Source organism: Rattus rattus, chromosome 6 (assembly GCF_011064425.1).
Source record: "Rattus rattus isolate New Zealand chromosome 6, Rrattus_CSIRO_v1, whole genome shotgun sequence".
Taxonomy (NCBI): Eukaryota; Metazoa; Chordata; class Mammalia; order Rodentia; family Muridae; genus Rattus; species Rattus rattus.
Genome location: NC_046159.1, coordinates 8099542 through 8119149, shown reverse-complemented (window position 1 = coordinate 8119149; position 19608 = coordinate 8099542). Strand labels below are relative to the sequence as shown.

Sequence of the window (19608 nt, the reverse complement as noted above, 5' to 3'; positions counted from 1 at the left end):
ACCCATTTTGTTTATCCTAACAGTATCCACAGATCTCTTGCTTGTGGATATCTTTTCCATGGTATCACTACTTCCTAGTTTCACTGTGCTGTAAAAATTCACGTGTAAAGTCTGACTACAGTGCAACTTTCACCATTATGAAGCCATCAACTTCATGTGGTAAGAACTTACCTCTTTAAGGGAAAACCGCACGTACGAAAGTGGCTGTGATATGACTATTAAATATGATGATTTGTGAAGTCCTTCCGACTGGAGAAAACCATTGCTACAATTGCTGATTGGTTTTAACAAAGGGAGTTTAGGTTTCTTCCTTTTTTCCACTTTGTATTCCTTCTTTCTCATCTCTCTCCTCTCTCTTTTTTTCCCATTGCAGTATCTTGGGGAATTAAACAACTTTAGAAGCAGAAATAAAAGCAACCAATACGTTGGGAGAACTCAGGAGGCAGAGACAGGAAGAACTTTGTGATTCCCAGGCCAGCCAGGGCTAGGAACTGAGACTCTATCTCAAAAACAAACAAACAAAACCAACTGAACATATCATCAGTTTCTGGGGATGATGGATGCAGGTGGATAATTTCCCTCTGGAAAATTTAATTAATACCTGTTGCAGAGGATACAGGATTGAGAGTCAGAGGAACTGAGCAACTTAGGCGTGCCTTCCAAGAGACCATGAGTAGTTTTCCTGAACCTCTACACCCATCCCCAAAAACAGTTTAAAAAATAGAACCATAAGGGTTGGGGATTTGGCTCTGGTAGATTGCCTAGGATGCGCAGGTCCTGGATTCAATCCCCAGCCCCGGAAAAAAAAATAGAACCATAGTATAATCAGAGGGTTATATTAGATAGGAGAGTGCAAATAGATGCTTTAAAAAAATAGCCTTTGGAGAAACAAAAGTTGCTGGCATATGCATATTCCAGTCCTTCTAAGTTGATCTCTTTCTCCCTCCCTCTTTTTTTAAAAATGAAATGACTTTATTTTTATTTCAGTGCATTACCAGGAAACCCCCTCATTGATTCTATGCTATATAAAACACTACAAACAAACACACAAAGTAAAACTTGGCTCCTTATGTCAGAAGCTTTGAAATAATGGTCCCATCTCGTATCTCTTCTCATGAAGGGTCTTCCACTTGGGTCTTGGTCTTAAGGAGCCAAGTAAGAAGTACCCATGACACCATGACACACTTGTCAAAATCGGTCCAAAAATACAGAGAGGGAGCTGAAATGTTTCACAGAGGGCAGGGCTCTAGAGTGAAAAAATCAAAAGAGGAAGATAATACTATAGAAAAAGAGGGACAGAAATTGAGCAGTTTTACAAATGTCTATTCCTCTTCCTTGAATATTCCACCAAGAAGCAAGGTAGAAATGGTCCATGAGTAGCAGCCTAGAGAAAAAGAATTCTCTGTACTTTTCCAGTTGAGAATTCAAGTATCCTTCATGAGAGAGTACCGGGCTTGGTAAATCAGACATAACAGAAGCTATAAGCTTCCTAACAAGGTTCTCACTCCTACCCAGTTTAGAATTGAAGATGAAGTTATTACAGGGGGATATAAAGATGTAAAAGGCCCTTTGTTGAAGGGGGCTAAGATCAAATGTCCCTCTCCTCTGTTGCTTTAAAGTCAGTGGTCACTTGACTCTTTCCTCCAGCCCCTTTCCTCTCTGTTCCAAACTCTCATCTGCTCATTAGTTCTAAGCAGCGATGAGCTGGCCTTGGTCATTGCAAGCAGGCAACTAACTTGAGACGCACACCGAGCTGTATGCGGCTATGACCCTGAACTATAATGCATTTTAACAACACACATTGGTCGATGCTGTTTTACTAATAGTATAGTATAATAAATTAATACATGCCAGGTTAATGTGGGATAGACATAGGTAGAACTTAATCTGGAATTCATTATATTCCATTTTATAAACTTTTCAAAATAAACACACTCTTACCTGCGTTTAAAGAACACTTCCTTAGACTTTTGATTTTTTTGATATGAGTGCCTTTGCCTGCCTGCATGTATATATGCACCACATGTTTATAATACCTCGGGAAGTTAGAAGAGGTTATTGTATCATCTGGAACTGTAATGGCATTTGGTTGTGAACGGCTTGCATGCTGGTGCTAGCAATAATACCAGTGTCCCCTCCAGGAATAGCCAGTGCTCTTACCCACAGAGCCATCTTTGGATCCACATCTGAAATAGTTTTTGTTTCTGTTGCTGTTATTGCCGTAAAAGAACATAAGTAGGCAGTTTTTGAGTGAACCTTAGTAAGATATCTTTTTAGGATATTAAGCTCTTCCTAAGCTCTTCCAAAGGTCTGCATGGATGAGCATGGTTTGTCAACCATAGAATAGTCTAAGAAATGAAAGGTAGACCTATATATTAACATATCTTTTTATAGTCATTTTAACAGTTATCCAGGCAAGCAGAATGAGCCAACAGAGACTAACACCACAAGGATACCTTTGGCTAATAATATTTTATCTCATTCATAAAATTACAAACATTTGGGGAAGGCTAAAGCTGCCTTGAAACAAGTGTTTTGTAGGTTTTCAATGCTCTTGACAACTGCTGAAGTTTACTTGGCCCTTCAAATGTCTCTTTCCTCACGTATATTATATGGTAATTTCCTCTGAGAAATAAGAGCAAAGGAAGCTTATAAAATATAATCGTTGAAGGGAAATATCATGGAAGGAGATCCTGAAGCCCCATCCCTCACTGAGTAGCTCTGGACAATTGATGACTGCTGGGAGAGGCAGAACCCCTGTTTGTTGGGACTACCTCCAAATCATACACCATTAATTTTACATCTTATATGACAAACTCCATCAATTCGTGATCCCATAATTCCATCAGTTTCAGGATTATTTGTAGTATTATGTCACTCAGACAGATCAGACACATCCTGTTCAAGCCAAGATTGGAAAATGATCAAATATCCAAGCTATATTCATGTGAATTATAGACTTTTAACCTTCACCAATTTTACTGGTGCATGAAAGGACACAGGTGCTGGCAAAACACAGACCAAGCACTTTTCACTGGGAGCCGTCCAGGGTTGTCAACTTCCTGAATTCTGTCCTCTCCCAAATTAGGTTGGATTATGCTTCCATTTCCACAAGTAAGGCTTGAGGCATTATGCAAGGAGAAACTTTGGCTTGAATGATCTCCAAGAATCCCATCCCGTTAATTACATGGCTTCCGTAACCTTCTCTAGGTCCAATCCTCTATGGATTGATTGATTCCAGATTAGTTTACTGGGAACAACTTGATGACAGAGTCTGTGATGGTCATCATATGCTTTACCTAGGTAAAGAGCGCTTATTACCTCTACCACAATTGATAGGATTCGTGTGTGAGCACCATGCTCATTGTGAGTGTGTTTCAATGGGCTGTGACTAGGTATCACATTTTTTCAGGGTTTTACCAGTAGAAAGAAATCTTAGGACACTGCTATAGGATGCTGCTAGTAATTTTCTTTGTTAGGTAAGGCTGTGTTGCCAACAGAGAGAAATGACAGGCTACAGGTGGGCTTTCATGTTCTACCTAATAAGTACTGTAAGACACTGTACCTGAGTGGCTTGATCAAGTGCTAACTGTTGAGTGTATTTACCAGTAATATCGTATAGGACAGAATACCTATGCATTTTTATGTATAAAGTAAGCATTATGTCACCTTCTACTTTTGTAAGGACAGTCATATCACAGCCAGTGAATCTGCAAGACAGCTTTTGAAAATCTGTACAGAATGTGACTAACACATGTAGAAGATTGTGTCGTGTTTTTATGAGTTGGTTGGGTTGGGCAAACCATCTTTTCTCTTGATAGACTATGTTTGATGAGAAATGGATAGATACCTGACTGCAGTGGACATTGAACTTAGGTTAGTCTATGATTTGCAAGTTGAGTGGTTCCACCAGCAGCCTGAGAATGAATACTTGGGTTGGCATCAACTCGGGTCAACTGTGGAGGTGGCAGAAAGTTTCTGGACAGGTGTGCTCCGTGTCAATGAGCACTATCTCTAAAGTCTTTAATTGCTGTCTTTGTAGTGCTGTCAACCCTGACTCTTGGAATGCCCCAGTGTTGATGACTCTAACCAAAAGCAGGTCCTTCACTTCGTCCTATGCTGTCTCTGCAGCTAACCACGTCAAAGCTAAAAAGCAAAACAGGCCAGGTAAGTAACATTCTTTGTACACTCTGGGTCTACAGTCCCATTTCCCATGCATAAGTTGTGATAATCAACTGTAACAGTAAAATGAAGAACAGTGACGTTTAAGTTGGAACAGTAGAAAGAATTGGGAGATTCACCTCACTGAACCTAAGTCCAGGTTCATGCTGGGATCGATACAGTGGGTTTGGTGACATACATATGATTCCAGCATTTAAGATGCTGATGCAGGAGTAAAGAGTTAACTTTGTGGTTAAGTGGGCCTGCTGCGCTTAACCATCTTGCAGACTATGGGAGTTTGGTTCCCAGCACTCATGACATAAACCCACCTATAATACCAGGTCAAGGGGATCCAACACACACTTCTGGCCTCCCTAGGCACTACATGCATGTACACACACACACACACACACACACACACACACACACACACACACACACCCTAATTCCTCACATTTGCCTCTGAATTTCCCTCCTGGAATCCAGGCAAGGACCTAGCCATCCCTCTGACCTCTTCTGAGAAATCTTCTTGGGGTTTTCAGTTACTTTCTGCTTCATTTCTAAGTTGTCTGTCCTCAGCAGCTTGAAGAGCTGAGTTTTGGCTCCAGGACCCTCATCTCTCACTGTGATGTTGGATGTGCCAGCCTGGCTGACATGGCAGCTGTGAACTCCACATTCCTTGTCAACACCCTCGATGACATTGCTAAAATCTCTGCTGGCGGCCTCTGTGCTAGCTGTGCCCTCTGGGCAGATGTGTCTCCCTCTGTGCCAACAGGCAGTAGATAGACCTCTGAGGAGGAACAGCTGGTCCGACTAAGGCTCACGAGTCTTGTTCACTTCTGTAGCCTAATCCCTCAGATCTGGGTCTCTGCCCTGACCTCGAAAGCCTTCCTTCTTCCCTTCCCTCTCCCTTTCTTATTCTTTTGCTTTCCTTTTCCTCCCTCCACACTCTTTTTCTTTCCTTCTCTCCCTAGTTTTATCCCTCATTCTATCTCTCTCTCCCTCCCTCCCCTCTTCCTTCTTATCTTTTCTATCTGTTCTTAAGGAAGCAAGGGTGTGTTTATTACAGCTGAGTGTATGACAGTCAGAAGCAGACCAGATATCCTTAAAGTGATGAGATTTGTATGAGAACCACTTGAAAAGTCCCTACGTTCTAGTGATATTTTGAAAGACAATCCTAACATTAAGACACAGGAATCAGAGTAGGACTCCTGTTTGCTCATTTTCTTCTGGTTGTTCACTTCCGACTTGGCCCCTTCTCTTATGCTTAAAATCTCTACTGTTCAGTTAAGGAAGACACATTCTCTATAGAGTTCAAGTTATTTGTATGCCAATCCTGAAAGAAACCATTAAAGGCAATCCGATTCTCCAACAAATGTTGTGGTCCTCTGAGTTGTGGAGATGTGCCTTAAGCTTTGTAAAGCGGACATCATCAATGAGCTGAGAAACAGCCTTGAGCTACACTAGGACCAGGCAGTGACAGATGATGGAGACTGGTAATTAGCTGAGATGCCAGGAGACACACATGTGTCTCACACACACAGATAGACATGCGCTCTGGCCTCCACATGTATGTGCATGAACAAGGAACTCAACACACACTTGTGCAAATACATCATGCATTTATACACATCACATCACACTACCTACATGTTCATACCACAAACACACAGACACACAGACTCACAGACACACACAAACACACACAAATACACACACACATAATATATATAATATATATATATATGCATTTCACATAATACCACATATGCATATGGCTTAGCAGATTCATTGCCAAACCTGAAAGACCTCAACAGAATAGATTCCCAATGTGTGCCATGGCATAAAATGCACACACACACACACACACACACACACACACACACACACACGAATGAATAAATAAATAAATATATAATCTTGGAGCTGGAGGAATGGCTCAGCACTTAATGGTATGCACTGTTCCTCTAAAGGATAGGAGTTATGCTCCCAGCACTCATATTAGATCACCTTTAACTCCAGCTTCAAAGGAGTGCAGGATGTACCCTCTTTTGTCCTCCGGAAGCACTGTAGCACAATGTGCCCACAAAATGGACAGACAGACATACACAATATTTAAAATCAAATCTTTCTTGTTTTAAACCCGAACCTTGTGACTCTGGGTCACCATGGGAATAGCAGTGTATGAGGGCATAGCTTCACGTTCGTGCGTCTTACTCCCGTGACTTACTTACTAAGTCAAGAAGATGGTCCACGCAACTTGCCACAGGGATGACAGCAGAAGGCAGTGCACTGAGTAGCAGTCAGTCATTCCTGTGGGCTGGGTATCTCCCCATCCCAGTGGCTTTGAAGGTATTTTGTATTGTGGTGTCCTGAGGTTGCTGTCACCATGAAAAAAGGCACTTTATAACATAATCTGTATCCAGTATTACCGAATTCAAATCAATCACTAAATTCCTGCCCAAATATAGAACTATATTAAGAATCCAGTGAAACTAGATTCCACCTCTCCCTGGTCAATCAGGATCTTCTGGTTTGGTTTGTCTTCATTTGGTTTTATTTGCTTTTCCTTCTCCGAATGTAATTTTTAAATCATCATGAAGGGCAAAACCTTTGGGGTTTTCATGCACACCTAGTTCCGATTGTGCACCCTGCCTTCATTCTTACTTCCTACCGCTTTGCCCCTGCTTGGATCTTCCTGCCCACACTGGGCCCGTTCTGCCGGCACACGTGTTAGAAAAGCCTCCGCCAAGCCCTCACATCGATGCCGTGCATTTTGGTTCTCCCCGCTAAGCGAGTACCTGGCTGTGTTTGATAGGATTCATTCTTTTGTCACCTACTTTTCCAGAAACTATGTGTGAAGAAGCTAGGGAAAGTCCTTTGTGTGAGAGGAGGATAAGGAAATGGTAGCCCAGGATCTGGGAGGAGGAAACATAAGCGCTGTGGGCGGTGGGGTGCAGAAGACCGAGCACACTGAAGAAGGAGGGACTGTGTCCAGGGTAGACTGATGGGTCTGTCCTGTGCACAACTCAAGCGTACAGTGTGTTCCTAACTCCCTTAGAACGCAAGCAATCTTTACCAATGACTAAAAGAAAATTACATGGGTCAGATCACACAGGAGCCTTCCATGAAATCATAACAACGGGAGACTTAAATATAATTTGCCATTGCATTTAAGTTTTAAAATGTTTGCCTGGATGTCTGTCTGTGTACCAGATGTGCTCAGGGCCAGCAAAGGCCAGTAAAGTGCACTGGATACCCTGGAACTGTTACTGACCAACGTGAACTGCCACGTGGCTGCTGGGAACTAACCTGTGTCCTGTGGAAAAGCGGCTCGTGCCCTTAACCTCTAAGCATCTCTAGAGTCCCTTACTTGAATTTTCAACCTTACCTTTCTAGTGTGAGTCACTAGCAGTGGGCAGCTACTGTTACTTTCAAGTTCCTCTAATTCAGTTTCTGCCTGTGTAGTAATGCTTTGCTGGGGCCTTGTAAGTGTGAGCTTTCTAGCGTAGTGAAAGGGCATGACTTACATATATAAAGGAAAGTTTAAATGATAGCGTTTTGTATTGTGTTTACTTTAGAAGTATCTTCCAAAACATCAGTACAAAGTCCTGTATTTATCAGAAAAGCGGATTTCTTTCTTTTTTTGAAATTAATTTTATTTCTACTTAGGTCTAGGTGTGTTTATGTGTGTGTGCATGGACACCTGTCTGTGGGTGCCTGAGGAGGTCAGGAAAGAATGTCAGATCCCCTGAAGCTGGACTTGCAGGTTTTGGTAAACCTCTGATCTGGGTGCTGGAAGCTGAACTTCGGTCCTTACAAGATCAGCAAGTCCTGTTAACCCCTGAGCCATCTCCCCAGCCTCAGTTCTTTCTTGCTCAATCAAAGTTAAACTGAGAGACTTTTATACTGCAAAGCAACTGGATTTCCTTAAAGAATTCCTGGAAAGTATTCTTCATGTTCTCCCTCCGGTTGCCTCTGTGCCTTGAAACACATTTTCTCGGGCTCCTAGGAACAAGGAAGCAAAGGCTCCTTTGCTCAGAGGAGCTAGGATTTTAGAGTCTCCAGAATATGTTTATGTTTATTTATTGTCTACTAATATTTCTAAATATTTCATGATGGGACAATTTAAATCACTGCGGGTTTTATATTTCATGATTTGGGTCTTGTTCCTGGAGTCTCTTAAAATTACTCAATTATAAAATGACAGTAAATGTCTGTGAAAGTGAAAGTGTTTAGTTCATCCTTGTTTTTTGTTTTGGGGTGTGTGTGTGTGTATGTGTATGTGTGTGTGTGTGTGTGTGTGTGTGTGTGTGTGTATAACAGGAGATTGGATATCTTCCTTCTGATGGTCTTTAAAGGGCCTTAAGGTTTCTTTCTTTCTGGCTATTTCTAACTTTCCTGAGAAAATCCCTTTTTTATATCTATAATACTTTATTTTACAATAATCGATAATCTCCCCTCCCCACCTTTTTAGAATTTTTGTTGGGTTTTATCTCTCTCTCTCTCTCTCTCTCTCTCTCTCTCTCTCTCTCTCTCTCTCTCTCTCTCTCTCTCTCTCTCTCTCTCTCTCTCCCTCCCTCCCTCTCCCTCTCTCTGTGTATGTCTCTGTGTCTCTGTCTCTCTCTCTCTCTTTCTCTCCCCACCCCCTCTAGCCCTCCTTTCTAAAGTGTAAGAGTATATAGTGATTGCAGACTGAGCAGCCCTGATCTGAAAGTTTAAATGGGAACATTTCAGATTGCCAAACTTGCATTAGAGATGCTCGACTCTTAAACTTGGTGTTAATATTCCAAAATTCACAAAACTCAGAAATCTGAAATCTTTCCAAATGGAGCATTTTGGAAAAGGGGTACTCTGCCTGGGTCTGCATTGATCACTTAGGACTCCACCTATCTGAAGACCGGTGAATGGATGTATGTGTCGTCTTGTCACACTGTCCCTAATGCTTCTTTGTTTTTTTTAAAAACTTGCAGTAAACCTCACACTTTGATCTTCTCACCCCCATCTCCTAAATCTCTGCGGCTTGCTGCTGGTGCTGAGACCCACTGCTAGCTAAAGAGTTTGAATTATGTAGAGCAAAGCACTATAAAAGCAAAGTGCCTCTCCTCGGCTGCACGTTTATTTAAAAGATTGTCCCGGGAGCCTTGAAGTCTGCTGATTAGTTTAAATTTAGCTAATCTCCAAGTTCCAAGAACTCTAATGGCTGTATGGATTTTAAAATGTGTATTTAAGAATGAACCCCACGTCTTTACAACTATCAGATCACAGCTACTAAAACAAAATCAGTCTTCTCATAAATTGCCCTCAGAAAACACATTTGTGTCAAGATATAACTGGAAAAGTTTCCCCAGGGGCTTTGAACTAATGGCCTGTTTAAGAAAAAAAAAAAAGAGGTACAAAAAAAGAAGGTGCAGGGAGAGGGGTCTGAGGTGATAGCTCAGTCAGTGGGGGGCTTCACTCAAGACAGGTTCAACCCTTAGCACCCAAGTGAACAGCCAAGCAAGGCTAAGGCAAACCTGCTCTCCCAGCACTGAGCACAGAAGAGAGAGGAAGATCCCTCTGGTTTGTTGATGACCGACTGAGGAGAATCACTAAGCTCCAGGTTCATCGAGAGACTTTGTCTCCAAAACCAAGGTGGAAAGCTTTGGAAGTTCAAACTTGCCACCATACTCTCGAACACACATGCACAAACATCTATATACATGTATGTGCATGCATGTATATGCATACAGATCTATATGTATACACACCAAACAAGTGATAGAAAGGTATCACCACATCTACGATGAAGCCAGGGCCTACCACAATCTTGATAGTCTTTTTGTTTTGTTTGAGACAAGAGTTTCTCTACATAGCTCTGGTTGTCCTGGAACTCACTCTGTGGACCAGGCTGTCCTGGAACTCACTCTGTAAACAGGCAGCCATTTAAATCCTTGCTAGCTGTCAATAAATCCCAATGGGATTCGCTTCTACCTCGATCCTGTGTTCTCACTCGTTCTCTAAAGCTGCAGTTCTTTAGTCTCTCTGGGCTGGGATGGGTTCGTTGGTTAAGTACAAAGGTGAAGGACTGATCTATTGATTAGGGAGCAACAACTAAATCTGCTGGAAGGGGCTTGAGAGGAGGTTGTCTACGATACCAAAGCCAAGATACATGAGAACCTACACAGAAGAAACATGGTGCCAATAAAATTATAAAAAGGGCATCTACATGCCATGATATTCCACTCCTTGGAGAGGGAAACTTTGGATGGGGAAAAGTCAAAGTTTTGCTACCGGGTAGCCACACATACCAGTTGGAGAGAGGACACCAGAGCCCTCAGTTTCCCTCAGAGTGGAGGCAAAGGCCAGTAGATGAACCAAAGTTGTTCTTTTTTTTTTAATTCCCTGTGCACCCTCTCCAATTTTATTTGCGTTCTGCCTTTTCTGTATTTGGGAGACAACAATTTCAGGAGACTTCCACCGTGTCCCACAGAGTGAGAACTGTAGAAATCCAAGCCACTACCTAGACAGACCTCAAGCTATAGCTTAAATGTAAATGTAGGTAGTGCCCAATTTGAAATTTAAACTTTAGGTTAGTACTGGATGCATGACTTGCTTAAATGCTCCCTTCAAACTTACTCTTCTCAGAATGCATTTTCACGTACAAATATACATTTCACTGAGCGTGTGAACAGTTACAAAGGCTAATTTCCTCCTCCTCCAAATTATCATTTTCACTTGCATATTTCAAGCATATTTAAATTTAAGGCTTAGAGAGCTTAGAGATTGGAGCACCTTAGCTGCTCTTGCAGAGGATCTGGGTGCAGTTTGCAGCGACCATGTGGTGATTCCCAGCCACCTCCTACTGCAGTTCCAGAGAATCTGGCGCCATCTGCTGGCCCCCACAGGCTTCTGCACACATGCAGTACACATAATCTCATGCAGACAAACACACATAAATAAGTAAGCATATCTTTTTTAAAAAAGTAGTTTTGTTCCAGCTGAAAATTTCTCAGCTACAGGAGATAATTGTAACTGTCATTTCCAAGTCAAGATAACGAGAGAGGAAAAAAAAAATGGGAGAAGACAATAATATCCACCTGAGGTAGCCTCAGGCCACCATGGCTAGAGTGGATGTACCAGCACTGCCACCAGTTTTCAGGATGATTTATTGGTCATATTTTCATGCCATGGAGACATCCCAGGTACACGTTCTGTGTCCAGATGGTGGTGTGGAGATCAGAGCAGATCTTGGGCTGAGCATAGCCTTGGTGGCTGAGAGTATATGTGTACAGGGTGAGGTGACAGGAAGGAGGCGCAGGCTTGGGTATCAGGGCATTTTGTTGAATGACATCATCACTCTCATTCTCTTTCAGGTGGCCTTGATAAGATTTCGCCCGTTCCCTCGCCCTCCTCCTCACCTCCTCAAGGATCACCCGCCAGCAGTCCTGTCAGTGGCATTGCTTCTGTACAGTTCCCGGAATCCCCTGAAGTCACCACCAAACGAGGCCCTGGATCTCACAGGGCCTTAACTTACACCCAGAGTGCCCCTGACCTGTCCCCTCAGATCCCACCCCCACCTGTCATATGTAGCAGGTAAGAATGTTATCGTGGTAACAAGAAAGCACAGTGTGATGTTGTGTTTGAGGCTCTAGTAGGAACTTGAGTTTTCCTTAGCTCTCTATAAATAGGAACTTCATTTTCTATACAGTCTGAATAGATCTTTGGAGAGTAAAAAATAATGAACAGTGTATATTTGGTTACATACTAACATGCGATGGATAGAGCTTTTTGTTTTGTGGGCTTGAAACATGGATCAGGGCTTAAGAGTGCTGGATGCTCTTATAGAGGACCTTACTTGGGTTCCAGACCCCCACATTAGGTGGCTCACAACCACCTGTAACTCTAGCTCCCTGAGATCTGATACCCTCTTCTGTGCTGCAAGGCCACCTGCATTCTTGTGTACATACTCACATACATATAAATAAAAATAAAAAAGTTTGAATTTTTAAATCAAATATATTATTTTAAATCATGTCAAGTAATCTGATTTAGTTGACTATTTCATTGATTTTTATGTTTTTATCTGTTGTCCTCTGACTATTTTATACTATTCTTAAGTCATTTTACCTGAGATGTATGTGTCACATTTTAATTCTTTCAAAATATTCTAATGATGCCTAATACATTATGGCTGGACTCAAGGTTCCCCAAATGAAATTAAGCAAACTATTTATCCTTACATCACAAAGAAACAGACTTATAAGCTGGTCATGGGGCCCATGCTTGTAATCCCAGCACTCAGGAGGATTGTTGGGAGTTCAAGGACAGCTTGAGTTTACATAGTAAGTCTAAGGGCAGCCTGGAAACCATTTTTCCAAAAGGGAGGGTAAGGGGGGGAAGGTGGGAGGGAGGGAAAAAAGAAGGAAGGAGAGGAAGAGGAAATAAAAAGAAACTAATTACAAAGAATTATCAGAGGATGATTAAAGAAGATCTTAATGTGCCTGGTGTAATTAGTTTTGCTAAAATGGTCCATTAATAGGAAATACCTTGAATTAGTGATAAACATACTTTTATTGTTCTCCAGGAATGTCTTTGTTTTGGATCCTTGATCTTAGTATTAAATATTTTTTAAGGATTTACTCACTTTTATTTTTAGTATATGGGTGTTTTGCATGTGTGTGAGTGTGTATGTGTGTGTGTGCGTGTGCACGTGTGTGTGTGAGTGTGTGTGTGTGCGTGTATCCTCTGAGGATACTTTGCTGTAAGGGAAAATGAAGACAGAGAAAGAGAGGTTGTTGCTCCCAATATCCATTTGAACCCTGTCCCATGACCTACCTACTTTTCCATAAGACCACCTCTCCTCTTAAAGGATCCCTCCCGCTCCAGGTCCAAACTCCACAGACTATTGAACAAGACTAGAACACATAATACCTGGGGATCACTCCTCACCCAAATTTTACTGCCTTAAGATAAATAAATGCCATTTATTTTATCATCTTTATTTTTGCTTTCATTTGCTCTACTACTACTTTTAAATGGGAAAAATACCAAACCTTGCTTGTTGGACAAAGACCAGAGGAAAATATTATTCTAATACCCAAGCTCTTCCCACATCAGTTTACTGTGGGATTTTCACCCTGCACAACCATCTTGCCAGTGCTCCTGTACAGTAAATGTCTAGGGGACATGCTACATCACACTCACTGTGCCTGAGTCTCCCAGTTCTTGGTCTGTTTCATGTCCAGGTCTCCGAGTTCCCTGGACTCCAGTGCCAATTCCTGTAGGTTAACACCCTGTAATTGTTCAAGCATCTGACATTAGGCAGACTTGCTGAGGGAAGCATTGTTCTTTGTTCTACACCCTAAGCCAGGATAAAACCCAGCAGAGTAATTTGGGTTAAGAACATCTGCTTCTGGCTTTTCCTAGGGGCTCACCCTCCCTCCCTCAAGACTTGTGAGAAATAATCATCTTAAAGAAAAGCTGGGGTGTTCAGGAAAAAGTCTATGACCTGCCCAGCTTTGCTACTCCAAGATTGTTTTGGTTGTTTTAAGAGGGAAGAATGTTGTAGGTTTCTCAGAGAGAGAGAGAGAGAGAGAGAGAGAGAGAGAGAGAGAGAGAGAGAGAGAGAGAGAGAGAGAGAGAGAGATTTCTTTGTCTCCTTGTTCAGCAATGTTTAGAAGTCTAGTAATGTGTGTTTTATTTGTTTGGGCTTTTTAAATCTATAATCCAAACCAGGTTTTATTATTCCCTTCAAGGCAGCCACCCATGTAGTCACAGAATGCTCCAGAAACACACGACTAATTATTGTGGTTTCCCCTGCTGAACTCGAAGGGTTTGGCATTGAACCCTAGTCTCTTGGCTGTTGTAATTGTAATGCCTTTGCAACAATCGCAAGCTTTTTTTCTTTTCTTTTTGTCTGTTTTCTTTTTCTTTCTTTCTTTTTTTTGAACTGGAGCTGCTGTATTTAAACTAGTAACTTATATCGTCCTTTAGGTATTATCCAGCATTGAAAACTTTTTCCTCTCTCAGCTTTCACGCAGGATTAGAAGTCATAAGTTAACACACACTTTCTTTTTCTTTTCTTCTTATTCCCTAAGGCAAATGTCCTCACTAGAAATAATCCCTATATAATGCTTTCCTGTTTATATTTGAGGGTTGAAAACTAAATTTACTTAGTAGGACAGTATACTGTCATGTAAAACTTCATTATATGTACACTTGAGAAAATAATGAAACATTTAGATAGTAAACATTGGGTGTTAAAGTAATTCCTTCCCCATTATGCTGGCTAATCTTGGAGTTTAAGTAACCATGAAACCAAAAAGTTCTCTCCTGAGTTTTTTTAATATGATGTAGAAAAGAAGAGCTCAGCCACAAAATAGAAGGCTAAAATCTGATCATAAGGTAGTCAACAAGATAGAAAGGAGAGGCTAGTTTGGAACTTAGTAGGTGTGGAGGGATTACCTTTGGACTTGTAAAATAGTCAGGTTGTTGAGAAAATAGAACATATCTATCTTTGTGTTTTACCTTGCTCTGTGAAGGGGCACCATTCACTCCTCCAGAAACTTCCATCCGCTTGGTTGTCCACAGATCCTGTTGGCTAATTTATTTTTTTCAACAACAGTGTGTATACTCAGTCATCCACTTTTTTCCAAAATGTCCCTCTCTGTTTATTTTCTTAAGGCCTTAAAGGAGGACTGAAAAATATAAAGTAAATAAATAAATTTATTTGGGACAAAAATAAAAATAATATACTGTCATTCTGTTTTAACTTTTGCTGTCCTTTTACTAAAAGCTGTTTGTAAGTTGACTATCCTATTTCTAAGAAATAAGTAAAACAGCAATGCTCTAAAGTTATTGGAGAAGACAGTCATAGCCAAACATGAACCAGGAACTTCAGGTCCACTTCATAAATGGCAGTTGTTCCAGTATTTTTTTAAAATAATTTAACAACTATACCAGCATTTTACCTTAAATATGTGGACTGAAAAGGAGGACGAGAAGGAAAATGAGAATTAGATGAAGTTCAAAGTTCCTTTACTGATCAATCACTCTGCAAAGAGGACCACCTGTCAGCACGTGCACATAAAACAAAGTGAATTTCTCCATTAGACATACCAGGATATGACTGTGATATTAAAGTGAATTTCTCCATTAGACTCACCAGCATAAGACTGTGATATTTTTATTATAGTGGTTGTTGTGATTTCAGTTTGGCACACAGAGAATCCTGGAAAATAGCTAGATCCTGAGTGTTGTAACTTAATGTATTCATCTATTGACATCCTTATAACTGGACAAATTGTCAGGAGATGTGGGAAATGTTGTATGAGAGCCTCATTGGAGGAATTAGGTTCCTAATTGTATCTTGAAGGGTGTTTCTTATCCGTGGCTCCTTAGCTCTTGCTTTCTGTGAGCCATGATGTAAGTCATGATGTAAGTCATGATGTAAGCCATCATGTAAGCCATGATATAAGACATGATGTAAATCATGATGTAAGCCATGATGTAAGACATGATTGATGTAAGCCATGATGTAAATCATGATGTAAGCCACAATGTAGGCCATGATGTAAGTCATGATGTAAGTCATGATGTAAGCCATCATGTAAGACATGATTGATCATGTAAGACATGATTGATGTAAGCCATGATGTAAATCATGATGTAAGCCACAATGTAGGCCATGATGTAAGCCATGATTGATGTAAGCCATGATTGATGTAAGCCATCATGTAAGCCATGATATAAACCACACTATGTCACTACACTATGTTGTCTCAGCTCTGTCTCAAAGCAGTAGAAATGGATCTACATGGATTGATACCCCCAATACCAGAAGCTAACATGAGTCCTTCCTCCATGAGGTATAGATCTCAGTGTTTTGCTTGCAGCAATGAAAGACCAAGACAAAGAACAGTTGATGTTTATGATGATACTATGTTCTTAAGGGTTTTAAAATGTGCAGAGGTATTTATGGCTTTCCCAACATTTTTCAGCTGTGGCAGACCTTACTCACAAGGGAATCCTGCTGATGGACCTTCAGAGAGAAGTGGCCCAGCCATGCAGAAACCAAACAGAACAGGTAATACACTAGTTTGGATTCTGCTGCTCAAAATTCAATTCACTTTATTTTATATTTTCCCCCTGATCAACTTGAATTCCAGGCTTTTTTTGTCAAATGTATAAATATTAACTTTTAAAGTATTAATTGTCTATGTGTTTGTGGAGGTGGTGGTATTATTCACATGAGTATAATACCCACGGAGGTCAGAGTTGGTCCATGGATCCCTGTTGCTGAAGTTACAGGTGACTATGAGCCACCTGACGTAGGTGCTGGGAACTGACCTTCCTCTACAAGAACAGTAAATACTCTGAGCTTCTGAGCCATCTCTCTAGCCCCAAAATGTAAATTTAAAAAGACACAGAAGGAAATAAAAAAGTTCTCAACCCACTATCTAAATTTAACTCAGCAAAGTTTTGGTCTAGGACTCTCCCAAACATTTTTGTACTTTGCACACAAATGTACATTATTTTAAAAGTCAGAGGCCCCTTTGTATAATGTATAGAACTGTATGTTACATGTGATACTGTATATAAATGGTGACTCATCTTGATGCCTTGTCCATTAGAGGGCTGCTTGTCCTAGCATGCTCTAGTGAGACTACAACCCAGACACTAAGATATGACCCTGATTGTACCACTGTTCATACTCACATAGACTTTTTTCCTTGAGGTACTGCAGCCTAGATCATCTTTCTGCTGTTCCCTGCTCATGGGTTGTCTATGTTTTTTCATCTTAGTTCTTTCATTTGCAGAATGAAAGAATAACAAAAATATCCACCACACAAGATTACCTAAAGATTAAATAAAGCATGTGAAGGAGATGAAGAGATGCCTTAGAAGTTATGAGAATGCACTGCCCTTCTAGAGGAACTAAGTTTGATTCCATATCAAGTGGCTCAATAACCACATGTAACTCCAACTCCAAAGATCTGATACTCTCTGAGACCTTTTTGGGTACCGCATACACACAGCACATAGGGAGAAATACATACAGATAAAATACAGATAAAAATAAATTTTTAAAAAATGAAAAACTATATGATGCATTTATTTCTCATTGAAGTATGGGGTCACCATAAGTAGCTACCGCTTGTGACTGTTGCTGTCTTAATTATTTTTGTTGCTATAGCTCTGTGGACTTGCTTTTACTGTGCTGGAAGGATACAAGACAGACAACGAAGAATCTATGAACTATAGCGTTTAAGGCCACGCCACCATCAGAGATAATTATATGTCCTGGTCAATGTTTCTTGGTAGATACTGTCAAACAAAATTTGTTGACATAATTTATTTTCTATGAGAATATTGTATAGCAATGTACAAAGGGCAAGGAGACGTCAAGGGAAAATTACTGGTGTGATTATTGTGTAGTCTTTTGAAGACTTGGGATGTTCCTCCAAGTCTCCCAGGGATGACAGAGTGAGTGGGGCAGATTAGGTACCTTGGAGGGCTCTCATAGCACCATGGCCCTCCACTGTAGTGTCTCCATGTTCTCCACAGATAAGGGACTGTACCCAATCAGTGGCGTTCTCATGCTTCTCACAGTCCCTAATTTTACCCTGCAAACAATTACATTAGAAACCAGGAAGAAAAGAGAACACTGAGACCATGATACAAATAGCTCTTTCTTCCCTGTGACTGCTTAGAAGCATAGTCTTTAGACAACTAGTTCTCTGGTTGGATTTTTGTCTATCAGTTGGCCACTAACTGGAGAGTGAGATAATGGAGCAATCTAAAGAAGGAGGAAGCCCAGACTACAAGGACCTGGGCTACACTCCTGGGCTATCTGTCCATTCATGGGTGTAAGTCACTACTTCATGCTCTGTAGACCACTCATTCCAAAGTGTGTCAACACAATTATTCCCATCCCATCCCATCTGCCCATAATTAATATGTTGTCAACTGCTTCCTGGCTTAATGCAATGGAAGGATAGAATTTTAAATCCAGCTAGGGAATGCAGCTCAGAGGAAGAGGAGAAGGAGGAGGAGGAGGAGGAGGAGGAGGAGGAGGAGGAGGAGGAGGAGGAGGAGGAGGAGGAGGAGGAGGAAAAAGGAAGAAACTTAAATGTATATATTTAATACAAATGACTCATCTAAAAGGTATCGTTGAGAGCTACTGAATGTCACATAAATCACACATCTTAATTCCCCTCTACTTATTAGGTTTCAAAATGTATTTGGGGGATGGAGAGGTTGCACTGAGTATGGGAATATGAACTGCTCTCCCAGAAAAACCTGAGTTATGACCCCAGCACCCATGTTTGGTGGTTTACTGTCTATAACTCCAATAACATTCTCATCTAGTCTCCACAATGTTCTCAGCATAGAGATCCACACAGGCACAGTCTCTCTAAATACGTCATCACATGGTAATGTTTCCGAGGGACTTACTTTTCTGTGGCCCTTCCACATCATTGGTCTCTCATCACAGGCCTTTCTCTCTCAATTGCAGATGATACTTCTCAAGTCACCTCTGACTATGAGACCAACAACAACAGTGACAGCAGCGACATCCTGCAGAATGAAGAGGAAGCCGAGTGCCCGAGAGAGCCACTGAGGAAAGCATCGGCTTGTGGCACCTATACTCCCCAGACCATGATCTTCCTGGTAGCCCCATATCACTAAACTCATTCATTTCCATGAGAACTTGCTTCCCCCACACAGACTGGCTTGAAGATAGAGCCTGCTGTCTTTAGGTTTATAACTGCATTCCTCTGGAACCACATGTCTGTGGCCTTCAGGTGTATTGTTACGGTCTTCCTCTCTCTGAGCATGCTGGTTTCTCCATGATTCCTTTATTTGGTAATGAAAAGAATAAATGTGTGCATGTGTGTGCCTGTGTGTGTGTCTGTGTGTGCACTTGGGTCTGCAGGTGCACATGCAGGTGAGCACACTTGGGAATGAAGGTCAGAGGACAACTGTTGGTGTTTTTACTAAAGTTCCATCTACTTTGTTTTAAGATGAGGTCTCTCACTGGTTTGGAGCTCAATAAGAATCTGGGCAGCTAGACACCAAGCCCTAGGAACCCACCTTTCTCTATGTACCCATCTTTGACCTTGCAAGTCACACAATCCACCACACTTATTTCTTCAAGTCTGTTGTGTAGATCAAACTCAAGCTGCCATGCTTACGTAGCAAGGTCCTCTCTGCTGAGCCATCTCCTTAGCCCCAGGAATTCATCCTTTCCATATGAGTACAAACAACATAATAAAAAACTGACTAAGAAAGAGAAGAAAATTAATAAACTAATAAAATTAAATGATAAAGGAATATTAGAAAGAGGGGTTGATTGGCTGATTTTCTTAGGGCATCTTCTGTTTTACCTTTGATGCCCCCTTGATTGCCACATGAGCTGGTATTTGTTTCCCTTGCTGTATTAGATCAGATTTTTACTGATTC

The 19608-nt window shown here is 41.2% G+C and overlaps 1 protein-coding gene across 1 annotated transcript in view; it reads left to right on the top strand.

The window, feature by feature from the left end:
* Pde3a (phosphodiesterase 3A) overlaps window positions 1–19608 on the top strand; it is a 266494-nt gene that overhangs the window by 222634 nt on the left and 24252 nt on the right. The window contains exons 5-8 of the mRNA XM_032905490.1: window positions 4043–4167; window positions 11517–11736; window positions 16143–16228; window positions 18662–18816. Of these exons, the coding sequence (XP_032761381.1) occupies window positions 4043–4167; window positions 11517–11736; window positions 16143–16228; window positions 18662–18816 (586 nt within the window). The remainder of the gene's footprint in view (window positions 1–4042; window positions 4168–11516; window positions 11737–16142; window positions 16229–18661; window positions 18817–19608) is intronic.